Raw genomic sequence first — 26,299 nt, 5'->3', positions numbered from 1 at the left:
TTAAGTGGAAATCATCTTTTTCTGCAACCCATAAATCACAGTAGCTTGCTTTCTGTCACCACCATCCAGTCTCTGTTTAAAAAAATAAATTTTTGAAGTATAGGGGCAGTAGTACATCAAAACTGCACAGTGAAATCAACTGAAGCAATACACTAGATAGCATTGTTGCATTTAGTAAAAGACCTGTTGCATTCAATAATATATTAAAATAAAAATGTATGACTTATTTTGCTGAGTAAAAATAGTTCTACACATATGTTTCTCAATCTGCAAGAGAATTAGGTATTTCCTGTGATATTAAGATTAGAGTCACTAAGAAGCAGTTACTTGAAAACACAGTCCTTTCCAAAACTGCAGGTTTTAGAAACCTTACTACAAGTTTTTCAAACAAATAGGATTTGGGTTATAACTGCTGATTCCCATATCTGGTGGTCATTGCAGAGGTTGTTACTGCAAATTCTCACATTACACCAAGCAACACAGACAGCTCAAAGCCACAGCATATAACAGTAGAGTTCTGCTTTCTTTTTATTTTCTGAACCCCAGACCATCCACATAGTCATTCCATTTTGACACAGACCCCCAAAGATTATTAAGAAAAAATTGAAAGGATTTCAGCTATTGAAACTCTAAGTAACAGTGAGGATACCATTCAGTGGAACCCACTGAAACACACAGAGGAAATAATATTACCCCTGCATATTCCATTGCATCATTCTTTGTTAATAAGACTCTGTCCAAATTAATGAGCTTTTTAGTCTTAACTTTCAACAATTACTCATTTTAGAGCCCATCGTTGAATAAAGAGTCACAGAAACCCTGTTCCCGGTAGTAGAAATTTCTGCAAAGACTAAGAGCTTTAAGAAGGACAAAAAGCACCTTTTAAAGAAAAATTCTTGCTTCAGCTTTTATTTGGGTGCTACAGCAATAAAGCCTGACTCCAAAAACAGTGTTGCAACAAATAAAGGTCTCATGCACATTTATGTATGTGTTTGCAAAATGGGTCATCTGTCAGGCAGCTTTGCTCATATGAATATGATCTATTAATTGTGCAGGTGGCAGCAGACCTGGAGTGACGATGAGACTATTCATCCTGATCTCTCAGAGATACTTACAATAGATGCTAGCTAAAAATATCTGTGCTCTGGACCTCTTCTTTCTCCTATGTTCTGTTATTCCATTTTTTAAAAAAAGTAACTTTTAATGAAACAGGAGGCAGAGATGTTAATGCAAAATCACTCACGGATTAAGGAGTCCTGGAATTAAACCTATGAATCTCCTGAGAAACAAAAACCACATTCTGCTAATGCAGAAGTTTGTTAGGCAGATGTTCCCAATGACAGTAATCAAGTTAGAAAGCTTTTCAAAGAGCTCTTGAGTTAGTAAATTACATCCTCCTCAAGATAAAATATTTAGAACTGGGAAACAGAAGACTGGAGTGACAGATTTAAAAATAGATAAAATGGAGATAAATGCCGACACTAAAAGAACAGACAGAAAATATTTCTTTTTTCCATAAAAATCTCTGTAAGACAGTTTCCTCTGTCTTACAATTGGCTGATATACCTCATATGAGTGGAACTACACTTTCCAATGTAGGTCAAAGCCTGCCAACGAGACAAGCATGCCAAATGAAAATGCAAAGGCACAATGTGATAGAAGCACCTTGTTGATTTGGGTAGCTATTCACTCCAAGAAAGGAGCAGAGGGCAAGAATTCTGTTAGATAAAAATTCACAATTACAGAGTTTAGCTGTAAGTAATTGTGCTGATTTTGGCTGGGATATAATTTATTGTCCTCACAGTGTAAGTATGGGGCTGTGTTTTTGATTTGTGCTGAGCACAGGGTAGACAATGTAGAGATGTTTTGGTTATTGTTGGGCAGGGCTTATACAGAGCCAAGGCTTCTTTTCGCTTCCCATACTGCCACAATGGCAAGGAATTTGGGGGTGTGTCCTGGGGTGACGTTATGATGCTTGTATATCCCCATTCATCTGTTCTGTGCCTTTAAGACCGGCACTGAAGAGTGGAAGTTTTGTTTGGGTTTCTCTTATCAGGACACAGAGACAAGCGGTACACAGAGCTGTTTTTTTTTTACTTCCAGCTTTGGGCTTGCTGCTTTTGCTTGCTCTCTTTTTCTGCTCTTGCTTCTGCTCTGCTTTCTGCCTCTGCTTATTAGCTAGTTCTAGCTAAACAGTCCACATTGCTTCCTGGACTGTTTCTCCTCTCCTGTTCCTGTGACCATCTCGAACCTGCTCCGGACTGGGCCCCGGGAACACCAAGGGTTCGGCTGCAGCGGCTGGCCCAGTGCCAGAGGGACTGAGAACAGAGCAACCACCCCCGAAAGAGACTTTCTGATTTTGCCATCTTTCTCAGAGCGGTGTCATCGGGTATTGTTCATTTTGTGTGCTGGGGGGTGCGGGGCCAGTCAAATAAACAGGTTCTTTCCACCTCTCTCCGAGGAATTTTTTCCGAACCGGTTGGGGGGAGGGGCCGTGTGGGTTTCGCTTTCTGGAGGGGCCCTCCTTTGCAGATTCTTTAACAAATTTGCCCTAAACCAGTACAGGGTGCATGGGAGGCTGTGAGGAGACACAGCCAGGATAGGTGACCCCAACTGACCCAAAGGGGTATTTCATATCATATCCCATGTATACACATCACACAGCATCATGCTCAGTAAGTAAAGTGGGGGGTGGAAGGAGGATGTGAAGGTTTGGGGTGATGCATTTGCCTTCCCAAGTAACTGTCACGTATAATGGGGCTATGCTCTCTTGGAAACAGCTGAACACCTGCCTGAACATGGGAAGCTGGTCAAAATAAAGGGAAAGAAGCAAATGCATAGGCTGTAGAAACAAGGACAGGTAACCTGGGAAAAGTATAGGCATGAAGTTTGGTTGTGTAGGATTGGGTAAGGAAGGTGAGGAAGACCAAGGCAAAACTGGAACTGAACCTAGCAAGGAATACAAAGAATAATAGGAGGGGCTTCAACAGGTATAATAATCAGAAAAAGAAAGTCAAGGAACCTTCACATCCCCTGATAAACAAACTGATAACAATGGATGAGGGGAAGGATGAGGTACTCAACAATTTTTTTGCCTCCATTTTCAATGGCAACCTCTATTTTCACATCTCTTGAGTGGATGGACAGCAGGATGGGGACTGGGTGAGCAAAGTTCCTCCCACAGTAAGTAAAGATCTGGTTCATGACCCCCTGAGGAATCTGAAAATGTGTCCCACATATGTCTGTGGGACCCAATGAAGTGCATCGCAGAGTCCTATGTTGTCAAGCCACTCTCCATGGCTTTTTCAAGTTCCTGGCACTCAGGGGAAGTTCCTAGGGACTGGAAAAGGGACAACATTGTACTCATGTTTTAAAGGGGTAGAAAGGAAAAGCCTGGCAACCAGGGACCTCTCAGCCTCACCTCCATGCCTGGGAAAATCATGGAGCAGATTCTCCTAGAAGCTGTGTTCTGGCACACAGAACAGGGAGATGATTCAAGACAGCCAGCACAGCTTCACCAAGGGCAAGTCCTTCCTGTCCAACCCAGTGGCCTTGAATGATGGAGAGACCATGTTAGTGGACAAGGAAAGAACTGAGATGTCATTTATCTGAACTTCTGTAAAGACTTAGACATGGTCTCCCACCACTTCCCTATCTCTACATTGCAGAGAGACAGATTTGACTGGTGGACTGTTCAATGGATAAGTAATTAGTTGGACAATCACATCCAGAGGGTGGTGGTCAACAGCAAAGAGTCCTGACAGACACTGGTGGCAAGTCCCTCAGGGGTCTGTACAGGGATAAGTGGTTTATGTATCATTAATGACACAGAAAAAAGGATCCAGTGCACCCTAAGCAAATTGGCAGATGACACCAAGCTGAGTGATGCAGCTAAGACACCGGAAGGATGGAATGTCATCCAGAGGGAGCTGGGAAAGACAGAATCCCCATTGCCCATGGGAATCTCATGATTTTTAACAAGACCAAGTGCAAAGTGTTGCTCCTGGTGTACAGTTACCCCTGGTATCAGCACAGGCTGGGGGATAAACAGATCAAAAGCAGCCCTGGGGAGAAGGACATGGGGGAGTTGTGAATGAGAGGCTGGACATGAGCCAGCCATGGGCACTCCCAGCCCAGAGAGCCAAACGTGTCCTGGGCTGCATCCAGAGCAGCGTGGGCAGCAGGGCAGGGAGGGGATTCTGCCCCTCTGCTCTGCTCTGGGGAGAGCCCACCTGGAACCTGCATCCAGCTCTGGGCTCCCAGCACAGGGAGGACATGGAACTGCTGGAGTGGGTCCAGAGGAGGGGCATCAAAGTGACTGGAGGAATGGTTTCCTCTTATGAGGAAAGGATGAGAGAATGGTGATTGTTCATCCTGGAAACGAGAAGGCTTCAGAGTGACCTGACTGTAACCTTCCAGAACATAAAGGAGGCCTACAAGAAGTCTGGAGAGGAAATTTTTACAAGGACATGTAGTGACAGAACAAGGAAGAATAGCTTTATACTGAGAGTATGTTTATATTACCTCATTACCCTCGATTGGTCAATGTACCCCTGCAATGATTTTCAGATCCTTTCCTAGTGGATCTCACCCTCAGATCCAACCTTGACTCCACCCTAAACCCTAATCTATATGTACTCCTGCTTTACTCTGGACCCCAAGCTTCAGTTAGTCTCTTCTAGTGTGCTCCCGTGTAGCTTGTTCACCTTCCAGTTTGTTATTTACCAGTTATTGAGGCATTTAGTTCCAGAGCCATTAGTCTGGAAATGTGTCTCTCTCCCCAAAGTCACCTAATCGGATTTCCGACATAGTTGCCACCGGTCTAAAGCTATCTGGGCCCAGACCAGACTGCAACAATACTAGGAAGAAATTCTTTGCTGTGAGGGTCGTGAGGCAGTGGAACATGTTGCCCAGGAAGTTGTGGGTGTCCCACAAGGCCAAGTTGGATGGGGCAACATGGTCTGGTGAAAGGTGTCCCTGTCCAAAGCAGAGGGTATGGGGCTAGATGGCCTTTAAGGTCCATTACAACGCAAATCATTCTATGATTCTGTGATTCTAACCCTGACCTGCTGTCCTGACTTCCTTTGCTTCAGTTGGGATCTGCCTCATTGCAGAGACTGGGCTGCTCTTAAAATGTTCTGCTTTTCCATTCTGACTCCTGCCAGATTGTGTCCTTGATGGTCAAAGCATTGCCTCAAACTGGCTTGCTCCCATACCCAGTGCCTGAGTAATATTTTCCTGGTGGAACAGCCTATGTGTTCCACTTCACATAGAGTCAGCTATTTCTAGGATCCCAAAACAGACATTTCAGAAGGTTTTGCAGCCCATAAAAAGAGGTATATTGTGAAAAATGCCATTAGCAACTATTCCTAGTGGCTTCTTTTAATTTAAATACTGCCATTGGCTGAATTTAATGTCTTCAAGGAGCTGAAGAGCTAAATAAAACCAGAAAGGAAAAGGCCAGTTATTTCAAACTTGGTTCTGTCCTCAGAGTGTGGCAACAGGGATGATTTCAACTCATCTCTGATAGCTGAAAAAGAACTCAAATGTTCTGATTATTAAAACGTATCAAATTACTTCCTTTCTCTAATCAGTAAACTACTGCTTGAATTATTACAAAAAGGTCATGCAATTTACAATTAGAAGCAAAGTAGGTGTTAAATTAACAAAATAGTGATAGTTTGAGAAAATTAATGGCATTTCTGATTCCATGTACAACACTTACAAGACAGTACAATTCAATAAATTGAACTACTCCCATTTGTGGAAGAAGTGTTCCATTATACAAATGTTCTTGAGCACAGTGTATACCCTCTAGTATGGCAAAGGCTACGCATATATAAAACTACATCAGGTTTGTACTATTAGATATATGTATACATATGTATACACTTATTACAGCTATTGTTCAAAAAAGCAAGGGCCATGACAGCTGGCTACAGAAACCAGATGCCAAAGCATGAAGACAACAGCAGAGGCGGCAACAAAACTGGAAAGGATGATGACCTGGCAGACACTCATTCATGAAGAAACACCTAATTTGCAGGAGAAAATCTTCAAATTTTGATGAACTGTTGACATGCTCCTTGGGGAACTTGTCTCATAGCTTCCTAGATCTTTGTCTAATCAACTAAAAAAGCTGGAAGGATCCATAACTGGTACACAGGTAGTACACAAATTCTCCCAAGTAGCAATGCAAAAGATTTGTTGAGATTGTGGAAACTCTACAAATGCCCCAAATGGAACATTTCCAGGTTATAAACAAAATAATAATAAAAAGAAATCACAAAACAACAACAACAACAATAAAACAAAGTGACATCTGAGTATTTAACAGGATTACAGGTCTAGAAGAGTTATGTTTAACTAGAGACAAACATAGGACCCAAAGAAGAACTTGCATAGAAAATTCTTTCAAGAGTGGCTTGTGACTAAAGCTTATTTGATCTAAACATGTACATGTCATTAAAGACACAAAAATAAACTATGGATCAAGCAACAGGCACAGTACAGACAACACTCAAAACGCTCTTCACTATGGAAACTGGTGTCCCATGTGACCAAACATTATTGATTCAGAGGAAAAATTAAAGAGAAAATAAATAACCCCCAAAAGCTAATGTATATTAAGAGTGGAAGAGTGACTGCCAGAGATGAAGATCAATTATATCATAAAAGAAATGCTTTAAGTTTTCAGACTTACCAATCTTCAGACAACAAAATGGATTTTAAGATGTCTGTCACTGTCATTAGCCAGCTTGGCAGAAGTAGATGAAAAAAGCCCTTATCTATCTGGTCTCTGTCTGCATGTTTTTACATTTTCATCAACAATATTGAAAATCTTTTGGTAATAAGATGAAAAGGGGAGGGGAGGGGGAGGGGAGGGGAGGGGAGGGGAGGGGAGGGGAGGGGAGGGGAGGGGAGGAGAGGAGAGGAGAGGAGAGGAGAGGAGAGGAGAGGAGAGGAGAGGAGAGGAGAGGAGAGGAGAGGAGAGGAGAGGAGAGGAGAGGAGAGGAGAGGAGAGGAGAGGAGAGGAGAGGAGAGGAGAGGAGAGGGACTAAACTACCTGTGAAAAGACTGACTGTGAAATTACAGTGTAAGAGACAGAATTTGAAATGTGAAAAGATCCAAGGCTGTACAATATGATACCAGCAGAAATAAGACACAGACCAAGGGCCAAGATTAGCTGTCATTTGGTAAAGACAGATGGGTTGTGTGATAAAGAAAGCAGCTATGGCATTGCCTCTATGTGTGTACAGGGGGCCTGTTAGCTGTGCTCCTCTGCCTCCAGACGTCCTGGGCAGGGAGGATCAGCCCCCGCTCCGGGTCCTTGACCTGAGGGGCAACAGGGGAAGCAATGGTCAGCTGCAGTAGAAAAATCCCTTATCATCCAGGTTTTGGATGAATGTGGGTACTGCCTTGACAATTCCTTGTCACTGCACACATTTACTCCTGTTAGCAAAATTTCTTCTGTTATTTAAGTGAGCTTGAATCTGGTGAACATACTAAAATGTGTTATGTGTTCTGCATAATACCTGATTTTTATTCAAACATATTCATTATAGACAGCAGTTTAGAAAGGTAAGAACCTGCTATGGCTTATTTTTTTAATGCAGATGTATCTATCTTGCTATAATGGAAAAAGGAAATCCATTTAAAAGGCATCATTAATCCACAAAACCACTACCCATGCTATGTTTTAGAAGTATATTTAATTTTAGAACTGCACTCAATGAAAATAAAGTATAAATTAAGAAATGGGAACCAGTTTAAGTCACAGAAAATAAATGGAATTCACTGAGTGTTCAATTTGTCACCTTTTCTTTTAGAAAACTGGAAATGATTCAAGTCAGCTAATGAGTAGGCCACAAAATTGTTCACCCTGTATTCCTCTACTGTAACAGCATTAATGACTGTCTGTATCAATAAATTAAACCAGCAGAACAGTAAGCATGGACAAATAATTAAAATAAGCCCTGAACCCAAGCTACTGGACATTTTCTATAGATGGCAGGTAGAACAGAGTTGTACATAATTCACCCAACATTCCCAAGTATTCACCTCATTTTTGGAGGTGAAAATTAATTTTTCTCCCCAGCTACATATTGTCCTATGCAGGATACAATCAAGTGCTTAAACCAAACCCAGATGGACAGGCTCTCCACTCTTTTCAAATCATATCTTAACCACAGAGATGTGTTCAGTTAGACTGAATACATAAGTTTGACACTATCTACTGTGGAAAGGAGGTGGAAATTCTGTATGAAACCACGACATTCACTGGCAGTTAGAGACAGCAAAAAGAGAGTATTTTAGACTTAATACACTTCCATATGTGTAATTTCTGCCTAAACACAGTATCACTTCAATGTTTTTCCTATGATGTGCAGGTGCCATTGCACATTTGTTTCTTGGGTAATGTATAAAATAATCACTTCATGCTGCTTCAGTGCCCAGTGAGTACATAACTGCAAAAGACTACTTATCCCTGCAATTTTTAAATCAAATCATATCAACATATGTATTTTCCAGTGAAATACCCCAACAAACCAACAAACTACTGAAAACATAATATTGTCATGTAACATGACAGCTCCAAATTTTTGAAACCAGTAAAGCCTGAGAACAATTTGCATAGAATCAGAGAATGTCCTGTGCTGGAAGGGACCTCACAGATCACCTAGCTCCAATCCCCCTGCTTTGAACAGGGAGTTGCCTTTCACTAGACCAGGTTGCTCAGAGTTCCATCCAGCCTGGCCTGAACACTTCCAGGGATTGGGCATCCACCATTTTCTCTGGGCAGCCTGTTCCAGTGCCTCACCTCCCTCACAGTAAAGAATTGCTGCCTCAAACCTAATCTAAACCTACTTACTCTCTTTCAGTTTGAAGTCACTCCCTTCGCCCTGTTACAACATGCCCTTGTAAAAAAGTCCCTCTCCATCTTTCTTGTAGGCTCCCTTCAGGCTGCAAGCAGGTCACCCTGAAGTCTTCTCTTCTCCGGGCTGAACAATCCCAGATGTCTTTGCCTTTCCTCATAGGAGAAGTGCTCCATCCTCCTAATCAACTCTGTGCCACGCAAACATGCATTAACCTTAATGGTGCATTGGCACAGTGCATGCAAACATCCACTTGTTTTTAACACAGTATTTTCTCTCTATGCGAGTATCACACTACTCAGATCTTTCCCCCACGCACACTTTAATATAACAGAAACTCTGGTAATCATGGAAAAAATAGGGGCAACAATTTCAGCTGTCAGTCATCCCTGGAGAAAAAGTAAATATGGTAGAGAGCATGAAGCTACGAAGGAAAAAATATGCGTTCTATCCTGCTCACTTCCCCTCATCCATGGATGGAACTGGAAGCTCGGAGCCGCGGCACGGGCACCGCCCGCTGCTCAGAAAAGGGCAATTCCGAAGGAAGCCTCGTAGAGAACTCAACTACCAGTCTCTCTACAGATCTGGTCTGGATCACCCTCCAAAGCAACCGGGCACGTTTCAGGCTCTACCAACAGGTTTCCTTCCCAGCCTGCACGGGACGCGGCCTCGCCCGTCCCCGTCGTGGCTGGGCCCGGCGTCCGCCCGCGCTCCGACCCCGCCCTGCCCAGGGCACCCCGCAGCGCGCTCTGCCCCCGGACCCTGCGAGGGCCCCGCCGGGGCCGCCACACACGCGGTGTCCCCTTGCCCCTCTCCGGGAGACACGGCCTCTCTCCGCCCGGACGAGGGCAAGTGCGCCCGTGTGGGGCTGCTCTTCTCACTGTCCGCCTAAGCAGGGAAAGAACCATGCCCCTGCCCAAGACACCCCGTATCCGTCCGAAGGCAACCCGGCAGGGCTCTGACCCCCGTGGGGGTGCGGGGCAGGGCCGAACCCCATGGCGGGGAGGAGGAGCAGGAGCAGCCGCAGCCGGGATTGGGGCCCGCCGGCACCGCCCGGCCGGTCGGGGGGGAGGAGGCGGCGGGAGGAGGAGCGGTGGCGCGGACCGCAGCGAGCTGGCGGCGCTCGGCGCGGCGGTCCCTGAAGATGGCGGCGGCGGAGCCGGGCGCTGCTCCGGGCAGCGGGAGCTGTGCTCCAGCGGGCGGGGGCTCTGTGCCCGTCCTTTTCTGCTTCTCGGTTTTCGCCCGGCCCTCCAGTGTGCCCCACGGCGCCGGCTACGAGCTGCTGATCCAGAAGTTCCTCAGCCTTTACGGGGACCAGATAGACATGCACCGTAAGTTCGTGGTGCAGCTCTTCGCCGAGGAGTGGAGCCAGTACATCGACCTGCCGAAGGGCTTCCTGGTCAACGAGCGCTGCAAGGTGCGCCTGGTCCCGCTGCAGATCCAGGTGAGAGCCGGCCGCCACAGGTGCGTGTGAGGGCGGGCAGCCCGTCCCGTCCTGTCGCGGCGAGCCCCGGCCCCTTCCGGGAAAAGTGGGAGATCCTGGAGCCGGCTGGGACCGTGGGCGCAGTCCCCGCAGCCCGCGCTCAGTTGTCTCTCCGTGGAAACTTTTGGTTTTCCGAGCCGGGGAGGCAGGTGCGCTTTGCGCCACACGCGTGTGGTAACCGGGCTTTGCCTTCGGCTGGCCAGAACTTACTTGGCGTCATGAACGGGAAGACAAGTCAGGTCGCTGAAGTAATCAATGCTCTCCGCTAAATCATGCGGCTGGTCATACCCGGCCTTAGCCGGGGGTAATGCTGCGAGGTGGAAACTGCAAGAGTGCCAGTAAAGTGGGCTCTTCCAGAGCTCGGTATCTTGGCTTGCAGTTCGTCAGGACCTCTGTATCCCTTTTTGCCTCAAAAAGCTCTTTCTGATATGCAGGTCTATAGCTTGGTAGTTCTGTAGCCACAAACCAGGAAGCCAGACTGCCAGATAGATGCAGTTACGTGTGCTTTCCTATGAAGATACTTTTGTGCCTACTAGAGATTGGCGCAAGTTGTGCTCTAATACTTCCACTCAAAACACATTGCTTCTTCCTTTTTCCAGTATCAAAGAATTCTACTTAAAAAAAACGCACAAACCAAAACAGACCCCAGGATTAAACCCCACATAATTGCTGTTTTCATTCTGAACATTTAAAAAAAATATTATTAGGAAATTTTAGTTTGCCTAGCTGACACTTCTCAGATGTTAGAGAAGTATTATCATGAGAGCTGAAACATTGCTTGTCTTTTCTTAATGTTTTCAGAAATGTGTAATTAATCCTGTTTGTAAACTCTCCTTAATCATAGTGTCTTGTATGCATAAACTCTCAAGGTGGCCTGTTTGCTTTCACTGTATATTAAGGATGTTTTGGCTTCTTTTATTCTTAACTTAATGTATGGAAAGAATGGTTAAGAAGAGCTAACTAGATTAATAAATGATTGGCACATCATATACACTCATTATATTCAGTTTAAAACTTTTCTGTTTCTGTGTTGTAATTTATGGGAGCCCAGTCAGAAAAACTGGAAAGGAACAGTCTTTCCAGCTTGCAAAAAGAGTTGGTATAGATGTTAATGAAAGCAAGGACTTTAAAAACAGAATTTGGGTATTCTGGGCATATAACAGTGTTTCAGGTCAAAATTTGGTTCTCATTTGTGCATGCAGATCACTACTCTGCAAAGACTCCCTTGCAGATGCCTTCTGCACTGAAACTGTAAATGCAGCTCAAGCATTTGTAGCAGGACATACGTCTTGGAATAAAGGTCAGTACTGAGACAAGGATACATCACTCCCAGGGTGCAAATGCGCTATACAGCTTTGACTGCAGGGATTCAGGATGAACCAATATTTTATGCATTATTGCCTATTTGATTGCCTACTTACACCAATACTGTTGCAGTTATGTTGCAGCTGTTGATATGAAAAGGATGGTATTTGTGGGTTATTCCTTGATATGTTTCAGCAGCTGTGAATGAGCTGAAGATGTCTCAAATGAGACATCACAATGATGTCAGTCAGCTTGCCTTAAGCCAGAGACAGGTGCTCAGAGATCACTTGTTTGAGAAACATTTGGTATGATACAGACACAGCTGAGCTTTTTAAGACCTTTAGGACTTAGTGATGGGAATATTATACTTTCTGTGTATTCATTCAGGCATTGCCACTATTATATGCCCTTTTTTCCTTCCCTCCCGCTTTTCCTCCCTCCCTTCCTCCATGATTTATCTGCAGTTACACACAACATTGATTTGTCAACTCTGTGAGTGGCATAGTCAGTGGAATTCCTGTTTTGGATGTATGTTTCAAGAGGGACAACTTTTGCTTGCTGATGTGATTAGACTTTCATATCTAAAAGATATTTCTGATTTAAAATTAAAATTCAGAGGTGCTAGCAGCTGTATCACTAGACAATCATTCCAGTGTTTTTATATGCATGTTTTATGAGGTATATGTATGCATTTAGTTGGAGATAGGATTTTAACCTTTAAGGCAGCTAATCTGTGGTATGTTGTCCTTCCATTTTGATTCCTCTGCAGGCCTGTCATAGAAGGATGCCTTTTGGTATAATAGCTCACAGAATGTCAGCATCAAATGATGTTCAACTGGGCTGTTTCAATTTCTTGTCCCTGCAGCTCAGGGGGGCAGTAATCTCATGGAGGAATTACCATATGCTGCCCTTGAAAAGCCACTCCATGAACTCAGTTCAAAGCTTGATCTGTACAGGGACATTTGCTCTTTCGTTGTTTTATGCCTTTGTACCATCCTCATATATGTACATTTGTTTGGTCCAGGTGTCCTGACACAAAACAGTCACTTAAGCTTTTGATGGCCGTGCAGCGTTAGGCAGGCTGGTGGGGAGCACTGCTCTGTGATGTTCTGCCTGGCTGCCACTCCTCAGCTCGGATCTCCTCCACCCCAGACATGCAGAGGAGAGGGACCTTTCCTCAGGCCTCTCTCAAACGGAGGGACTGCATCTGCTTTTCATAAATTTTAAGTCTTATAAAAGTCTTTTAACGGGAGACTATAACATTTGTAGTTTGGATGAGGCAATGCAGGACCACTTTAATCACCTCTACATACAGTTGAATAGCGCTACAAAAGTTATTGTATTTTCCGTAGTGTTGTTGTACCTGCTTTTGGAGGAGAGAAGTAAGGAAAAAGACTTTGGTGTTATCCAAAGAAAAGACGGCTATATGCACATTACAGCTGTGTAATAGAGCAGTTTAGGCAGCTAGAGAGACTATTTCACAGTTACTGTCATAACTTCAAGGTGGCTTCTCCTCAGGAGGACTTGTACTCTGTATTTACAAACTGGTAAACCTTAAGATACTGAAGCTAAAATGGTAAAATTATTGCTGAAACCATTGCATAAAAGTACGTCTATTTCAGGATAGTTTTTTGAGAGAGGTTGGTCTCAGGCATATCTGTCTTGAAAAAACTTCTGCTGAATGATAAGCTAAATGAAATATAGCAATTAATACACAGATTTTCACCGTTATTGCATATACCTGATATTGCTCAGGTAGTCTGGAGCTAGAACTAACTAACTCAGGAACCTGAGTTAGGTCCATTTTCTGAAGACCAGGAAAAGCCAAAGCATAAATTGCAGGGATTCTATTTGGGGGTTTTAGGGTGAAATTAAAATTTTGATAAATTGTTACATTCCTAAGTAAATAAGTATTTTGAAAAGCAGCATGTGGGACCTTAAAGAAGGGTGAGGAAAGGGGCTGAAAATACTGAAAGAGGATTTTTTTCTCAAATCCAGACTCCTTGTTTGTATATCTTTACTCTGTAACAAGCATTTTAGTAATTTTGAATTTTGCTGAAGACTTTTGTACTACATTAGTAGTACATAACACGTCATGTGTTATTTTAACTAAATCTGTCCTTTTTAAATGCTGAAATGCGTGTAAAAGGCTGCACATTAGCTTAGCATAAGATAAATATTTATGTTTCTAAATGGAAATACTTGTAACCTGTTTTTCTCTTGAAATACATCAAACTGAATTTATTCATTTTTTTTATATTTGAAATATAGGCAGCAAAGTACAACTGAATCTTACCAATTTTCTTTAAGAAATACAGAAGAAAAGGTGGTAGCTTCTTTTTGTTGTTGTCTCTTTTGTGCCATTCTTGAAATACCAAGGTTGCAACATCCCCCAGTCTGCCCTTTTAGTATGTAACATTTAGTAGGTGACATGAGATTTATGACGTCACTAGTGATGTCAAATGGGGTTATTTCTTTGCTTCCAGTTTCTTGTTCATTACAAATGTGAGGAAATTAATTTTGTAAGTCTCATGATTTCCTGGACTTTGAACAGGTAAAGGACAGGTAAAATGCCAGTCAGTATATGTGAATATTTTTGTAAAGCTGAACCTATAATTATAGAACTTCATCTCAATCACATTTTTGTCTGATTAATAATAATAATAATCAGCAGAGATGATAAATAGATGTGAAAAAGCACCTCTCCTTTCCCACCTAGGTCTTTTCTAGAGTAGGATTTAAAGCTGTATGTGACTTGTGACAGCATACCTTTAAATCCTGGTCTGGACAAGGTCCTAGAGATGACTTCTTTAGCTGGGTAAAAGAGCTGCATCAGGTTACTTGACCATTTGATGTACCTATTCTGGTTGTGTTGTGGGTAACCTTCAGCTGGTGGACATAAAATCCTAACTAAGAGAAATGAAGTGCAACAAGTGGAAATGCTTATGTACTTCAGGGGAACTTCAGGTCATTTGGGTTTTGTTTTTTTTTTTTTTACTTTTATTTTGAGTTCAAGTTGTTTAATGGTATTGCGGCTGAGTAGATGTAATATGCAGGGTGGATTCAGGCAGATACTGTGTGGCTGCAGTGGCTCACAGTCCTTGCCCAGCTTGCCACTTTCTGCAGTGAAGTCAAACAGGTGTTGATGTGCCAGCCCAGGTTTGATGTTTAGGTGTAGTTTTGCCCTCACCCCAGCTCTTTGGGATGTTGCACTGGGGAGATCTGGGTGATTTTCACTGCCAGATGTGAAGTGGAAGTGTCACAGCATTCTTGTAGATGGGGAGGACGGCATTGAAAGCAAGTGAGTTCTGGGATTTATGTGGCACACTAAAGAACTAGTAAACTAAACCTTTCCTTTATACATAGCAAATGCTTGCATGAATGTATTTGTGGACTCTGTTAGCTACTATTTATGAAACTGAGTTTCAGACTGCTTTCTGCTGCACTCTGCACTGCCCACATCTGGTCTTCCATCTAACACCAGCAAGTGTTGAATCTTTGATGTTAGCCTCTCTTCCCGTTTCCTCTTATTCTGCCACAATTCAGATTGCAAGCTAATCAGAAATAAATAGAAAAATCAATAAACAAATTATTTGTGTTAGACTTTGTAAAAGCTTTTATTTAGCAAATATACAGTTGACACAACTTTACTTTACAGAGGTGCTGGCATGAATCTGAAGGCATAAATTAAATCATATGAAACCAACTTGACAGTAAAGAAAAGCAGATATAGTGCTTTTGCTCCAGCTCCCTGTGCTTCTTGACATAAACATATGAGATTCTGTGGAAGTCTATAGTAAGAATACTCTGTGGCTTGAAACACAGTCAGTTTTCTTCTGCACTTCACTCTCAAATCAGAATAAAATTTAATTGTGCTCTATAAAATGGCTTTCAAATCCACTGTTTTTAATTATTCCATTGTTCTTCTCCTTGACAAAACTTAGGGCAAATACTGTTTTTGCAGAAGATCCCATGCTGGAAGGAGCTGCAAGCATCTGAAAAAGCAGACTTCAGATATTTCAGGACAAGCTGGAAAAACAGGGTGCAATAAGATGCACTTCAAAATGGAAGTAGCAATGTAGAAATAATCAGCTATACAAACAGAAGATGAGGGAGAGTTCAGGGGATGATTTATAAGTCTAAAATGTACTCAGGAGTCCAAGTATCGTCCATTATGAAAAGAGCAAATACTGTACTGGAAAGTACAGAATAAACAGGGCCTGGAAGGGCTGTGAATTGGCTGATATTTGAGGCCCTGCTAGAGCAGTGAAGTAGTATGGGCAGAGAAGCACTGTTGTGATAGTAGTATTGAGTGCCTCGTTCCAGCCTGCAGTTTGAAAACTACCCCAGGGAGGACCGTGAAAACAATTTGTAGGAAGAAATACTAAAAGCATTCGATACATTTTAGAATAAGGAGTGGGAAAGGAAGGCCTAAAGGGAGACCTAAAAGTCTGATTCTTAAGGTCTGGTAATAAGTTTTGCACATGGTTGTCCATGTGAAGGAGGGTTGTAATGCTCTTGTGTTTCAAATTCACTGTAGACCTAACTGGAACTAGTATTCATAAATGTGTGCAAAGGAGCTATGGATGAGAAAACACGGAAAGGCAAAGGTAACAGAGCTGTGGGATGGGTTTTACAATAGTTCTGTCTCTGATGGGTCAGACCATGTGGTCATCTGTGAAGAATATTATTTTTGTTTGATCCTTCTGTAGGGCAAGACTATGCTGCTTCTTGAAGACTTTCCAACTCTATTCACATTTGTTCTCTGCTAGGGGTGGTGGTGCCATCTGCTGCACTGGCAGAGGAAGGTGCATATCAAGGCAGTAGATTAACTTCACATTGGTCATTCTGTAGTCGATGATGGTTTGTGGTTCAGACAGATGTTAAAAAATTACAGAATTACAGAATCAGTTAGACTATAAAAGACCTCTGAGATTGAGTCAAGCCTATGACTGAACTCTGCCATATCAATTAGAGCATGGCATCAAATGGTACCTCCAGTCTTTCCTTCAGTGCCTTCAGCGACAGCACCTCCACCACCTCCCTGGGCAGCCCATTCTAATATCTAATCTCCCTTTCTGTGAAGAAATTCTTCCTAATGTCCAGCCTAAACCTCCTCTGGTGCCGCTGTTACAGTGATGGAAAGATTTAAAGGAGAAAGGTATAGTCTTTGCTTGTCATATAAATGCTAAGACAAAATAGCACATTTTATGAGTAGGAACCACACTTTTAAGTATTGTTTATTCCCATTTTTCTGTTTTTATTGCTGAGCAGTAGTAAAGTTAAATGTCATGATTGACTTCTGTGATGGTAGTAAGTGCCAGAGCTGGAATGGGTCACAGTATGTGTTTCCTGTGGTGTTGAATTGTACATTAATACTGCCTGCCAACTGCCTTTTTCATTGTTTAGGCAAATGGTGGGGTATGATGGATGGTATTCAAGAACAAGGTGGTTATTTAATTTTATGTCCGATCTTTCTTGGTCCCAGACCTCATTTATTACCTGCTGTAGAGTTGCAGAAGTGTTACTTGGGAAAAGTATCTAGAGGCTGCCTTTCCTGGCCCCTTGATCAAATCAGCTGCTGCATTGCTGAATACTGAAAATCTCATAGGATTGAAAATCTCACATCTGTGGTAAATTTTTGCAGTGCAGCTGTATCTTCCTGGTGAAAAAGATTTCCCTAATGCCTGTTGTGATGCTCTTCTGTCTTCCTGTGGTATCAGTGAGCCCAGTGTTACATCATCTGCACTGTGGTTGTTACTGCATTTGCCTCTGTAACTGCTAGTATTAGGAGTGTTGCTGTTTGGCTCACAAGGACTGGAGGAACCATGTTTATGAATGCTTGCTGCTTTGGCAGTAGTGGTGTAATGAATCTGAGAACTGAGGAAATTTAGTATTTGCAATTGTTAGCATACAAGTAATTTTCCCAACAGTTTGAACAGGCCATTGCATATGTTTAAGCATTGCTATTATTAAGCATGGCCTTGGGAATTGAGATCAGCATCATTTTACTCTGGAGACGTGTTGAATCAGTGAAAGTTTTGTAATGAATATTTATTAATTTCCAATTCCTTTGTGGTGAGTTGACCTTGGCTGGCCACCACGTGCCCACCAGACCGCTCCATCATTTGTCCTCAGTAGGACAGAGGGGAGAAAATATGACGAAGCTTGTGCATCAAGATAGGGACAGAGAGGAATCTTGCCAATTACCATCATAGAAAAAACAGACTTGGGGAAATCAGTTTGATATAGTGCTAATCAATAACCAAGTAAAATAATCACAAATAAGAACAAATGTAAAAACACCTCTTCCCTATGCCTCCCTTCTTCGCTGGTTTAGCTCTAGATCCAACTTCTCTACCTCTTCCCTTCAAGCAGCACAGAGGGATGGGGAATGGGGTTTGTGGTCAGTTCATAAAACTTCACCTCTCCCACTCATTCTTTTCACACACTTCCCCTGCTCCAGAGAGAGGTCCCTCCTGTGTGAGATAGTATGTAATGAACTTCCCAAATATGCATCCTTCCCACAGGCTGCATTCCTTCCCAAACATTCTGCGCTTGGGCTCCTCTCTAGAGAGTCACAGGTCACTTCAGAGTCACTTCAGCGGGGCTCTTCAGAGTCTCAGCCTTCTTTAAGGCATATTGCAGGCTTTCTTCAAGGCTCTGCTGTGGGGTCCTCCATGGACTGCAGGTGGATTTCTGTTCCACTGTGGAAGCCCATGGGCTACAGGGGCACAGTTGCCTCATCTTGATCTGCACCAGGAGCTGCAGGGGAATCTCTGCTCCAGCACTTGGGGCACCTCCTGCCTCTCCTTCTGCAGTGACCTTGGTGTCTACAGTGCTCTTTCTCCCACATATTCTCACCCTCCTCTCACAGCTGCTGTTGGACAGTGGGTTTTTTTACCCTTTCTTAAATATGTTAGCATAAAGTTGTCACCAGCATCACTGATGTAGCAGATCTGTCTTGGATTCAGCTGGCGTTAGTGCTCTCTTGACATGAGGCTGTTTCTGGCATCTCACAAAAGCCACGCTTACAGCCTCCCCCCACAACCAAAACCTTGTCATGTTAACCCAATACACCTGCACTCTTCCAAAATACATTCTTTTACAGATTTTGTAATTTTCTTTCAGTTTAAAACATTACAACCTCAGATTGCAGGAAATGAAGTGTATATAATTAATGGATGCTTCCCAGAAGCTCTGTATTCAATTCGATGTATCTGTCTGCTGAAAAGCTCCTGAATGGATGTAATTTCTCTTGAGTTGCCTTACAACTAAATGATAGTATGTAGCTCTTTTCTTTCCCTGTAGCTTCCATCTGAAGCCCTATACTTTGGTTCGACAGGTAGTGAAAGTAATCTATAAAAATACAAAGCACTCTTTCTAAGTGTAAGAAAGTTAAATATTTGGTTTATTTTTCTTATCCCCTCCCTTCCACCCTACTTGGTACCTTATATGAGGGGAACTCTAGGAGATTACTTTTGTCATTAAAATGCATTCACTTTGGTTTCTAATATTTACAGTCTCCTCTACTTTCTTCCTAGCTTTGGGCTTTCATCAGACTTGTGCTAAAAGATGTCATAGACAAATCAAATTGACTACACAATGGAAGTATTGAACATATATATACATACAATATTTGAAAGCAAGTGGAATTTTTTAGACTTTAATTTATCCTGGGTCTATTTCAGTTCCAAGAATTGTGGATTTAAAAATGAATTTGAAGAGTGTAATTTTGCTTTTGGTACTTTTTTTTTTTTTTGCTGTGATTTAGGTGGTGTGTTCCTCTGCCCCCCTTCAGAGTTCAGAAATATCCATGTACATTTATGTGGAATTATGCTTCCCACCTAATAAAATTGTGATTATATATTGATGACTATACCGTACTGTTCAGTGTCAGCTATTCATTTTACTTCAGAAACATACCAAAATCAAGCTTGAAAAACTTGTCTCCTATTTTGACTCAAAGTAACATAAATCCATAATCTAGCAGATGTATTGCAAACTCTTCCTTGTTCCGCTACATTTCTGAAGGGATATCCACTGCTATGGAAAACATTACTTTTTTTTCTTTTTTTCAGATTACTACTTTGGGCAACCTGACACCCTCAAGCACTGTTTTTTTCTGCTGTGACATGCAAGAGCGATTCCGGCCTGCTATCAAATACTTCGGTGATATCATCAGCGTGGGCCAACGATTGGTATGTTGTAGTGAGTTCTGCTCACTCGTTGCAAACTTTTTTTATTATTTTACTTACAGTCTAACTATTAGTATTAGGTAACAACAATGTCTTTGTTATTGTTTTTCTACTTTTTCTGTTTTTTCTTTTTTTTTAAAAATGTTTTCCTCTCTGTCCTCTTACAGCTCCAAGGTGCACGGCTCTTGGGAATTCCAGTTATTGTCACTGAACAGTATCCTAAAGGTCTTGGCAGCACTGTGCAAGAAATTGATTTAACAGGAGCTAAACTTGTGCTTCCCAAGACAAAATTTTCAATGGTGTTGCCAGAAGTTGAAGCAGCATTAGCAGAGATCCCTGGCGTCCGGAGTATTGTCCTCTTTGGAGTAGAGGTAGGCGCATTGCCATTCTGATACTGGTTTATGGTAATGTTTATTGGCCCTCAAAGGGGCCTCACTTTGTGTAATTAAAACAAATCAACTCAGTTTATATAATTTATAGTACTTAGAGCTTAGATATCCTCTATAGAATAAATTATTTTTGTGTTGTCATTAATATTATCTCATTAAAGAATTTGAGATGAGATACTTGTAAACTACAGGCACTTGTCACAATCTTAACTGGCATTTAAAATGCATATTGAGTTCCCTCATACTGCCAGGGGTAGAAAAATACGTATTTGAACTCTAGTTAATTATGTACTCTACTTTGTGATTTTGTGACTTTCATTTCATAATAATGGTTTGTTGGTGGCTTTTCTGCCTTTGATTTCTCCTCTGTAGACTCATGTCTGTATCCAGCAAACAGCATTGGAATTAATTGGCAGAGGTCTGGAAGTTCATATTGTAGCTGACGCCACCTCATCAAGAAGTATGATGGACAGAATGTTTGCTCTTGAAGTAAGTTTCTTAGGCAGGGCTTTCTTCACCTTGGGTTGGTATATTAAGTTCTCTGCTTATTGTAGGCTGACAAGGAATTTCTATGGACAAAGCAGTGGATAAAATTAGATTTGAGAAGAGATGAGTACTCTGATTCTTAAAATAGCATTGAAAATGGAGAAGAAGTACTGGCTTTTTTTAATCTCCTTGAATTATAATTTAATATGTATAACCCAGTTTGGAATTTAGCAGTGATTTTTTCATACAATATAGATTGCTCTGTATAGACATTAGTATTTTAGCATATCCCTTTATGCAGTGTTATCTCTACAGCAGAGTAAAAGTGCTATAAAGCTTTTGGCTTCGTTGTTCCAAAGAGTATGTATTCAGGTGTGGAAATTCTTGAAGTGCAATGAAATACAGTATGTGATCCTGTTCAAATCTCCTTGTACCTCTGTCCCTCCTCCTGCTTTTCCTCATCAGTGCAAATTAAAGCTTAATCGCAAGACCCTGATTATAGTAAAGATTCCCCTCCCCCCTGCTTTTAGGAGCTTAGGCAAACTAAATGTTGAGAAAGTGGAGATAAATGTAGCAAGAAGATTTAAAAGCACATACAACTATGTTGTAGCAAATTCATTCAAATGATTTTTTGATGGTGTACTCCTAATTTGCCTACAGGCATCACTGTTGAAAGTCAAAACCCGATACATACATCAAGTATTGCAATTTTTTGCCTCGGGCCCTAATAATTATTTGAAGTAGAAACTAATGATAACCACAGAATGTTATGGTTTTTCATAGATTTTGAGAAGACTTAATTTCTTAAAGACTAAAGAGAAATCCCCAGCACACAGTGATTGATGAAACCCGTGACTTTGATTAAGTGGAAACCTAATGTCAACTGTCACATAGAGCATAGGGACACACACAGAATACAGGAGTGACTGAAGTCATGGACTTCCCAAATCAATGTGGTGCAGCAGCAGTAGGAGACAAAACAAATACAGAAAACCTGAAATCTGTTGGCCTTATTGTGACCTTATTATGGCCTTATTGTGTATGTTTTTGTACATTTATTACTTAAAATGTGTCTGTAAGCATAGAAGTTGGGCCAATGTAATAAAGGTTAAAACAGTGACTAGCTAGCTTTGCTTTACTTTCTAGGCTAAAAAGTATTGATCTTAGAAGTGTGATTGCTTGCAAAAGCTATAAATTTTTCCATTTTTGGTAACTTTTTGGTACACCTTTGCAATGTTCTCAGTAAGCAAAAGAAAGCGTTTTTCTGTAGTCTCTTGTGTTGTCAGTCATTACAATATGAGTGAGCCAACGCTTGCCATGTGGAGTTGAGCCAGCAGTAACACCTTCTCTGCTGCACATGGCAGCAGCACATACAAGCATTGTTGCTTCTTGTGTTACAGAGCCTCACTTAAAAGTGCTACCGAGGGATGTGGGCTAGAGCAAGCAAGACATGAGCATGCTTGGGAGGAGGAGACCAGGAGAAACGGACATGTATTGGACGTGTCCTTAATGCGAATTGACTGTGGCATTATGGGGGAAGTGGGCAACGTACCAAAATCTTGCATAATCCTGCTTTAGTTTCACCATACAGCTCACAGTTCCTAGTCACATTCTTTTAATGAATGAGTCTAACGTTGTCTCTTGTGCAAACTTATGCAAGCTAGTGAGCTGAGGTGAGTTTTATTGACCAGGGTTCCTGGACCCTTTTCCGTACCTTTCTGGGAAGATGAATGTGACATTTGCCTTTTCACAATAACACAGCCCTTCTCTATTCACAGTGACCTTTCAGGAATAATAAAGAGAGACTTTGCAGTGATAACCTCAGCAGCCCCAAATAACTCCCATCTGGTCCCACCTGCCCCTTCAGTTCTCCACATTTCCCATCGCATAGCATGTGTTTTGATTGTACTGGTGATGAATATACAAATATTTGAGTGGTGTACTAGGAGGTGTAATTTGACTTAATTGGTAATGAAAGCGTTCGTGTCTGCTTGGATAACAGGTTGTTTCCACTTCTGTTGTGTGCTTAAAAATGACAGCAGGCAACAACTTCTAGTTAAAAAACCCCTCAGAAACAAAAAAAAATCTTGACATTTTCATTGATTAAATAACTCAGCCCAAAAGTTCAAGGATGTGACTATTCTGAATCTGCCCTGTCTGATGAAGATATCTTATGCCAGTGCTTGGTCTCAGATTGAGACAGCTTGGTCTGCTCCTGCTGGATTTCATTTCTGTTCTTTGTCTTTTCTAGTTTTTTCTGCAGTGTGGATGCAACATACTGTCAATACTTTCCTTCTCAAAGACTCTCTTCTAAGAAAACTTGTGATTTCCTTGGAAATCATCTAATATACTTAGCAAACGCATCTCTTATTTTCTGCTAATCTAAAATGTATAAAAATAATATCTAGTCCTAGAGAAGGTATAAGTCAATGTCAGCCTCTTTTGACATGTTACGGTGTGTTTTGCTTTTAAAGAGAAGGTGTTCTCTCTTTTCAACCAACATTTCACAGACAGAAATGATTTTTAAGGGTCTAGATTTTTTTTCTCATCCATGCTAGTTAAAACCAAAACCTTTGTATCCTTGAAGAGGCTCATGTTCAAAACATTGCTATAATATTTCATATTAATTTTTCTAGTTTTCTTCTTTTCTGTATGCATGTGAAGTTTAACAAATATGGCTATACTGAGTAAGAGAGCTGAGGAAAGAATGGCAAGTAGGAAGTATTGAATTCAGTAAATCCAATGTTGTTAGTATGTTGTTATGTAGGCTGTATGTACGTGTACTTTACTTGTTGGTCCCTTAAAGTTAGTAACTTTCACCCATCAGTTGGTTTGTAATTGAAGAGCTAGAGAGTTTGGAGCTTCTCTTTGCTTTGATGATTACTCTTGGAACTTGTATGTACATATGCCTATTCTCTGCCACTAGCCCTCCCTTAGCCCGTTCAGGATCCCATTAGAGCCTGCTCCCATTTGGTGGAGCATGCAGCTGAGTAGAGGATGAGGGAGGGAAAGCTGACTCTATGAAGAGGTTTACTGCCAAAGCATCTGTATGATGGCTGGGAAGATGATGGGGGACATGGGTTGATCAGCTTTTGGTGAGGGTAACTTTGTTATGTAAGCAAAAACCACATTTTAAAAGTCCAATAACTTTACAGTGAGTCCTGTGCCTTGGGCTATGTGAAGCCCAAGCCCTGTTGAGTTGTACACTTACAAGATCTAGCAGACTTCTTTTGGTTTTGCTTTCTCTGCAGCTATATATTTTATCCTATAGCCTGTGAGAACTGACTGGGGTTACTGTCTGTAATGAAACGTCATTTAAAAAGAGCTGCTGTCGTACCAGTATGATTTATAATGTCTGTAGAAGAGATTTTTCCTCTTTTTCCAGAAATTATTGCTACTAGGTGTGCTCTGTAGTCCAAAAGCTGAAGTAGTTGTACATAACAAGGACTGAGAGAGAAATTGTTATAATTTCTTGCTTAATGCTGTTCAGTTGGACCTTGCTATTTTATTTTTTTCCCCAGGCCTTTCATCTGCATGAGAGTGAAGAAAGCTGTCCTCTGGGTTATGCAAGGGGAAGGGGTTGTTATTAAGACGTGTGGGGCTGCTGCCTGTTAAATCTGACTTGGGGAAAGAATCTACTTCAAGTAGAAAGCCTTATTTGTAATCCAGGGCAGCCTTTTGCCATAGGAAAGTCTAAACCCTGTCAGTTTTTTATCCTAGCTTTATAAATTTTACCACTAAGAAATGCTGGAATGGAATTGGCAGTGCTTTTGTTCATAGGAGATGTTTTTAAAAATGCTATCTATCTTTTCTTTCAAAATCCACTCATTCACATTTGCAAATACCTTACATGATTTCTCTCTGCTCTTTTATTTTTCAGCGTCTTGCACGTACTGGAATTATAGTTACTACTAGCGAAGCGATATTGCTGCAGCTGGTAGCTGATAAAGAACATCCGAAATTCAAAGAAATTCAAAATCTCATTAAGGCAAGTGCCCCTGAGTCAGGGCTCCTTTCCAAAGTTTAAAGCAGATATGGAGGAAGCACATCTCACTGTCCTCTTTACAGAGGAAGGAAGGCTATAAGTGCACACATACATGTTCTTTCACTCGAAGTCTGGTAGGAGTGTAAAAATAAAAATTGACATACTTGTGCTTGCCTTAGTAAAATTGTCTGGTTATATGTCTGGGTGCCAGTGTGTTCTGTTTAGTTACAACTGTCAGAAGTTTCAGGTATCATAGGACCCTTTTGTTGTCAAATTTCTTTATTAAAAAAAATAAATTAACAGAGGTGCCTGCTGGTCTATACTCTACACTGATTGTAACAGCTCAAAAAAATGCATATTTCTGTGACAGCCCTTGATTGTGTGCTTTGCAGTTGTTCTGTGATGTCCTGTTTTACTTTTGTATTAATAGAAGATAATTACTTGTTGGATAAATGTGATGCGATATGCTTTAATGTTCTATATAATTGAAGTATTTTATTAGGGCAAAAGTTAAAACTGAGTAAGATATATGACCTATATGTGCGCTTTTGTTCTCTAGGATAAAATTTAAGCACTTTGAGGCAAGACACATAAGTCAAGCAGAGCTGATGTTTGATTGCCCTAAGTAGCAGAAGTCTACATCATGACTTCTGATTATACTGAAATTGACTGCCCAAGGCTGTACTTTCCTTAAGTGTATACAAACAGAAGACTGTTGTATAATGAGTTCTTTATAAACAACTGGTGTAAACTCCTTCAGAACTTAGGAATATTACCAAAGCTTTAAATTGGAAACGCTAAGGATGTTTAATAATGAAAACTTTACAGGTTCATGTGCTAAATCTACTAATATGTTTAGATTTATTTTGCTTTGTTTTACCCCCTGTTTAGTTAGATTGAATAATTCTGTCTAATTTACTCAAGAGGGCTCTGAAGAAGGTTTAGCCTTTTTTGGTTTTCGTGCTTTTTTGTGGTCTATAGTTGGGTGGAGTGTGAATAGAATCTGGTCTAAAAATATTCTTCAGAAAAATAGCATCTTTAACATAATGATATATATTTTTTCTATCTAGAACTAATCTTTAACAAGTGATTATTCATAAAGGCACTTCCTTCATGTTCTAGGGGATTAAACAATGTTGTATAAAGTTTACAGTGTGCCTGAGACATTTATTTTTTTTAAAGAGTACTAGAAGATGTCATACATAACCGCTGATCTTTTTGGTAGAAAAGCTATTAAAGTATATGTATTGTTTTAAATTGCTTATTTTCCCCACAAGATGGCTCTAAAAGAATTGTTTCATAAATAAAAATAATTTCAGTTATTTCATATAACCTTTATATGTTCAAAAGAAATAAAAAGTTAACATTTGCTGTCTCTTTTTTGCTTGTGATATTTATTATAGAGCAAATCCTGAAAGCTGTGTTTGCCATGGACTTTATTCTAGTTTGTACAGCTGTAGAAGTTCTATGGATGTCATGGGAATTTTGTGTAAAGATCAAGGGTGGATAATGTTGAATGATTCTTGTCTTAGCATCTAGTTACAGTGTTATTTAACACACTAGAATATGAGGAATTA

At 41.2% G+C, this 26,299-nt stretch overlaps 1 protein-coding gene across 1 annotated transcript; it reads left to right on the top strand.

The window, feature by feature from the left end:
* The first annotated feature begins 9,954 nt into the window (after positions 1-9,954).
* ISOC1 (isochorismatase domain containing 1) lies at positions 9,955-26,097 on the top strand. The gene is made up of 5 exons (XM_064736672.1): positions 9,955-10,320; positions 19,746-19,865; positions 20,030-20,233; positions 20,624-20,740; positions 24,618-26,097. The coding sequence occupies exons 1-5, from the start codon at positions 10,021-10,023 to the stop codon at positions 24,762-24,764; spliced, it is 888 nt and encodes a 295-aa protein (XP_064592742.1). The 5' UTR covers positions 9,955-10,020; the 3' UTR covers positions 24,765-26,097.
* Positions 26,098-26,299: the final 202 nt, after the last annotated feature.

This window comes from Zonotrichia leucophrys, chromosome Z (genome assembly GCF_028769735.1).
Source record: "Zonotrichia leucophrys gambelii isolate GWCS_2022_RI chromosome Z, RI_Zleu_2.0, whole genome shotgun sequence".
Lineage (NCBI taxonomy): Eukaryota > Metazoa > Chordata > Aves > Passeriformes > Passerellidae > Zonotrichia > Zonotrichia leucophrys.
The sequence above is the reverse complement of the archived record's forward strand: the minus strand, read 5'-3'. Positions and strand labels throughout refer to the sequence as shown.